This window comes from Dromiciops gliroides, chromosome 3 (genome assembly GCF_019393635.1).
Source record: "Dromiciops gliroides isolate mDroGli1 chromosome 3, mDroGli1.pri, whole genome shotgun sequence".
In the NCBI taxonomy this organism is placed as follows: Eukaryota; Metazoa; Chordata; class Mammalia; order Microbiotheria; family Microbiotheriidae; genus Dromiciops; species Dromiciops gliroides.
Window position 1 is genome coordinate 102736264 of NC_057863.1, and position 6000 is coordinate 102742263.

At 37.0% G+C, this 6000-nt stretch overlaps 1 protein-coding gene across 6 annotated transcripts in view; it reads left to right on the forward strand.

Moving 5' to 3' along the window:
- Positions 1–5300, forward strand: part of PCDH17 (protocadherin 17) — a 122923-nt gene extending 117623 nt beyond the window's left edge. For all 6 annotated transcript variants that reach the window (XM_043992995.1, XM_043992999.1, XM_043992996.1 and 3 more), the window contains one exon: positions 604–5300. In XM_043992995.1, the coding sequence (XP_043848930.1) occupies positions 604–1286 (683 nt within the window). In that variant the 3' untranslated portion in view covers positions 1287–5300. The remainder of the gene's footprint in view (positions 1–603) is intronic.
- Positions 5301–6000: the final 700 nt, after the last annotated feature.

Here is a 6000-nt window from a genome sequence, read left to right on the forward strand (position 1 = left end):
TTATTCATAATGCATTCTGAAAGAAAATTCCATTTCTCCTTTCTCAGCAGGAAAAGTAGACTTTTTAAGAAAACCTTTTATTTTATGACTGTCACCCAAAATAACAATTACAAGCAAAGTGGAGGTAAAACATGAAAAACCAGCTTGAAGATTTTTATGAAAGTCTGAAAGCCAGTCATTGCCCTGTTATTTGATTTGAAAAATTAATCCTGATAATGCCTTTTGAGTTGCTTAAGTACTGTTCACCGTTTTCTAAGATGAGTTTTCCTGAACAAAGACTAACTGATTTCTGCAGCAGATTAGTTTATGGGGAAGCTTTCTCAATTCTGTTGAGAATGAATCTCCAGTGGCAGCCTTTCACTTCCTCTGGGCTATGGGAATTCTTTAATATCTAGAGAATTGTGTTAAATAAAACCATTGTCTGAGCCTGAAGGTTTATGCAACCCTACTGAAATATTTTAATTATTGTCTTGTTTTCCTTATTTTCTTTTTTTTAATTAAAATACCAGAGGTCAAGCAAGCCCACTAAGAGCTGATCATTGCCTCTATAGAAATTTAAGGGGATAGCTAATGATTGGACTTGTTTTCTCTTTTGTTTTGCAGAACAAGAAGAGTGCGTTAATTGTACTGATGAATGCCGAGTGCTTGGTCATTCCGACAGGTGTTGGATGCCTCAGTTCCCTACAACCAATCAGGCTGAAAATGCAGATTACCGCACAAATCTCTTTGTCCCCACAGTGGAAGCTAATGTTGAGACTGAGACTTATGAAACTGTGAATCCCACTGGGAAAAAGACTTTTTGTACATTTGGAAAAGACAAGCGAGAGCACACTATTCTCATTGCCAATGTTAAACCTTATTTAAAAGCCAAACGTGCCCTGAGCCCTCTTCTCCAAGAGGTTCCCTCAGCATCAAGCAGCCCAACCAAGACATGCATTGAGCCTTGCACCTCAACTAAAGGACCGATTGATGGTTGTGACGCCAAACCAGGAACTCTGGCAGAAGCAAGCAACCAGTACCTGTCCGCTGACAGTCAGTATCTGTCGCCTAGTAAGCAGTCAAGAGACACTGCGTTCATGGCCTCCGATCAGATGGCTAGGGTCTTTGCGGATGTGCATTCCCGAGTGAGTCGAGATTCCAATGAGATGGACTCTGTTCTTGAGCAGTTAGACCATTCCACCCGGGATCTAGGCAGAGAGTCAGTGGATGCGGAGGAAGTTGTGAGAGAAATTGATAAGCTTTTACAGGATTGCCGGGGAAGTGACCCTGTGGCTGTGAGAAAGTGAAAGAAAGAAAGAAAAAAAAAAAAGCATTGGCATTTTCTTGCCTCTTCTGTTGATTTAGAAACAATCCCCCCTGGTTATTACAGTTTGACAGGGATGAACGAAGACCAATGCTGCTTTAAGGCTTTTAGTGAACATCTGAAGTGCCCACAAGTATGTTCTTTTCACTGCTGTTTCTTTTTCACAGATAACACTGGTTTCATTTTGACCAAACTTACACTAGGACAGAGTCAAGTATGCTTAAAGAAGGACAGGAAAAAAGAGAGAGGAGAAAAAGAGGGAGGGAGAAACATCTTTTGACAATTTGTTAAGAAGGAATAAGATGAGAGGAATGAAATCTTTCTGATCCTTGTAAGACTGTCCTCCATGATTAATGCTGACTTTACTGTTTACCTATAACCCTGTGAAAAGCAGGGTTGACAAATTTTGATGTGTGATGGATTTCCAGCAGTCATCACAGGCTTCTACTGAAAGTCCTGAAAAGATCTTTGCAGTAGTCCAAGCTACGCCAAACATTAACACACATTTGTGGTAAACGTTTCTGTATAAAGTTACCTGCCACACACGAACACACAAAGAACATTCCATATCATTAGTCAAGAAAGCATATCCTGGTCATTCGTAATACACTTCCTGCCATATAAGAGTTAAGTGTAAAAATAATATAGTCCATTTTGTCCTGCACACACATTTACTATTTCACTTCATTAAAGAAGAAAATTTTTAAAGGTTTAAATGCCTATTTAGCATTTTAGTGTCCAACAAACATATAAATAATGATCAATGTTTTAAACTTGAAATATAGTGAAGTTTTCAGAGAAAAAAAATAGTTACCATTGGATGGTACTATACAGAGAAAATTAACATTATTAACACTTTTTTATCCATTTGTGGACACTAAAATAGCTCAGGAAAGTGAAAATGTCCTAGACATACATGAATCACATGACCATTTAAATGTGCAAATGTAAGAAGATTCAATGTGTTTACATCAAATGACATATTTTTATTGATTTATTGCAGATTCAGTGCATATGAGCCAAATTGTTGAGTGTATAAGAGCTATATTGTGTATTTTATTAAATTAATATATAGTTGTGTTGCAAAAATATTTGGGCTTATATTGTAAATGGCAAGTGTTGCCTCGGTAGCTGTCGAACTCTATGAGTTTTGTTTTTTCCTGCTTCCTTTTCCCCATGGAGTGTGGGAAGCAGTGCCTCAGAGCAAAGTCTCTTGTTTAATGTATGGTCTAGCAAGTACTACAGTACATAATCTGTTCAAAATGTGTTTGAGTGAGCTGATGGAGCTAACTGAAAAGGTCAGAAAATACATCCATCAGTCATGGTTATGTGCAAGTCCTTGTAGAAATTTCTTATTGAAAATTCATGTGTAATAACACAAATTCCACTTGAACCAATACCTGGAACTTCTTTGGGTTCTTTCTCCCCTCACAACAATACACTTAGCTTCTGTTTGTGTAGATATAATGGCCCTGATTGATTGCTCTGAGTATCTTAAGGACTTCAAGACTCACGCTGCCATTCTGTCTCCAAAGCATGAGAATGCTTTTGTGCATGTCTAGGAACCAGCACTGTCTCTGCCTATGATTTCTTCCTATGTGCAATCTTATTTAAGATTACAAGCTTTTAAAAAATCGTATTCTTTCTGATTTGAAGAGCTAATTTGCTCTCTTTGTTGGAGTAGCTTAAGAGTGACCAATACTTGCCTACCTTTTCTTTGTACTTTCTGCTGTGGGTTTTGGCAAACGTCAAAATTACTTACAAATATTAATGGGAAATCCTACAATTTCTGATGATCAAACATGAAATTAACCCATTCAAGAGGAATCAGGAGAAGAGAAAGTGCTTTGACTATTTTTCCCTTGAATTTTTAAAATATCTGTCATTTTACAATTTTATGACAGATTATCAGGACCATACCTTACAAAATGTTGTGGAGTTAGATGAAAGCTATTTGTGCACTGGATCAGAGAATACAATATTACAAGAATAGTGGAGAACTCCGTGCCTTCCTTTTTGGTCACCAAGCCAGTGTAGAAACAATATAAATGTATTGAAGTCCTTACATTTTGAAAAAATCATCAATGATATGAATTCAGTTTTGCAATTTCAGACCTCACAAAATTCTGTTTAAGCTATTTCCATCAATTTCAGACGTGATTTTGGACAGTACCTCATTGCAAAACTGTTTTCAGAGGGAAGAGTGATCAAATCTCATCAGCCTTACGACCTTACAAAGAATTGTCTTTGGTTCCTGGTAATAGCTTTTCCAAAGCATTGCTCTTGGTTTTTATTCTTAAATATTTAAATTAGAAAACAATACAAGGGATCTTGTACATGTTGAACCTAGCTGCTCTCTGTATTTTGGACAATTTATGTATCTGAAATGTGTTGTCTCTGTTATACAATATTATTTTGCCAGGAGACTACAGGTTGATTTAGCTTGATAGCTGAAATTTGATGGAGAAGTGACTCTGCTATTTAGTTCTACCAAGCACTGTCTCTCTTTTACTAGACACAGAGATCTACACAGAAAAAAAAAAAAATCAAAGGTGGTGTTTACATGAAATCAACTGAAAGTGAATAGGGTTCATTTTTTTTTCAACACTCCTAACCCTGAGTAAACAGCTACATCATTCATTGTATGTGTCTGAATATGTTAAAAACAAATGAACCGTGAAACATGAGATTTTAAGAATTGGTTGTGCCAATGTAAGAAGAATTTACCTTTAGGCTCTCTGTCACTAGTGATTTCCTAGCTTTAGGTGTTTAACACATTATATGTATTTAGTAGTGATTATTTATTTACTTGACTGAGGTAATTCAGCACCCATGACTCCAAGCTTTCTGGCTGAGTTGAGAGATTCTTGCTTTTATTCATTTGGCCAGCAGCTACCTTTGTCATAGACCTCTGGTGCTTTGCTTCCCATGAAGCCATCTGAGATTGCCAACTTCACACTTTTGGAAGAGCCTGTGATCAGCAGGCAGTGCATGATCAACCAGTGGAATTTGAAGGGGCCACACATCATATATAAAATAGGAAAAAAAAACTCAAACCCTTAAATTGATCCCCCCCCACACACACATACATACATATAACTTTAATGATTAGCTCATTTCTCACCTGCTTAAAAACCACTATTCTCAAGGTCAAGAAGAAGAAATGGCATTTTGTGGAAACTTTTGAAAGATAATGTTCTAACAGTTGGTTATTAATAATAATATTGCATACAATATTGTTAGAAGGAAGAAGAATCAGTGTTATTTATGTCTTTCTCAAGGTAAATGCTAAAGGGGAATCTCCAACAGTTTCAAAGAATACTGTCATAGTCTTGCTTTCATGGCTTTAGTGAACCTTATTGTAGATAGTATGCTAAGGTTGACTCACCACACCATAAATTAACTGGATTCATGGTCAGAAAATTGACTTTATCTTGATACCCCCAATTAGCAGAGACCTTTTTAACTATGATGTGCCATTAGAGCCTGTAGATGGTGCCCATTTAGAAATGTGGCCATAAAAAAATCATGTGATGACTAGTAATGGAGCAGGATGCTTTATTAAAACCAGCTTCAAAACTGAATGTTGCTTAATGGAGTAGAAGTTGCTGAGGTCAACAAGTAGTCTGAGGTCTGGCATAATATACATGCACTCATTATTGTCTAATTACATTCCTTTTGACAACAGACAACATTTATCAGAGCATTAATTCAGATGAGAGTTTTGGCTATCGAGATTTGTTGATTTGAAACATAATTGAATGAGACCTGATTCAAGTCTTGATTCCCCTGGCCCCATTCTTCCACAGGTTGGCAATTCCCATTTATCAGCTTCATCATCCCCATAACGTTCTGAGCTGCACCAAGCAATTGGTGAACAAGGACAACAAAAGCAGCATACATTGTATGGATTATCTCAACGCTATTGTCTAATGGCTGTGTTTAATGTGACCTATCTGGAAAATGAGGACTACGAATAAAAAAGCAATTACTAATAGTTGTGTTGCCTCCTCTTGCATTCATTAACACTGGAAGCAATGTGTTAAACACTGCATACCACAGGGAGCGTGGTGGTAATTATTTTGGAAAAGCAACTTGTGGCAATGCAACTGTTACTGCAAGTTCTCTGGTCATGCAAAAAAGAGAAAAGGGCAAGACTATATATATATATCTTCCTTTTTCATTGATTAGAGGTGGTGTTTCTGTGTTTTTTCAACATGATGGTTTAGAATCAGTAGATTTAGAGAGATCAAAGTGTCAACCATGCAGTGACCATGGGGCTGAAGGAATACAAAATAATATAAATTCCACAACAGATCAACCCTCAAAGAAATCAATGAAAGAGCAAAGCTACCTTTTAGTGACATCAAACCTGAGTATTCAAATTATCAAATGACAAAGTCACACTCTTATGGTCAGATTTAAAAGTTAGAAACTACATTGTTCAGACCAACCTAAAAGTAACTAATGGGGTTAAGAAAGGAATGGGTAGGGGTAGCTAGGTGGCAGGGTGGATAAATCACTGGCCCTGGCTTCAAGAGAACCTGAGTTCAAGTGTGGCCTCAGACACTTGACAATAACTAGCTGTGTGACCCTGAGCAAGTCACTTAACCCTCATTGCCCCGCAAAAAAAAAAAAAAAAAAGGAATGGGTAGACTTAGGCATTAATTTTTGGAAAAAGAGAGAAAAACAGATAA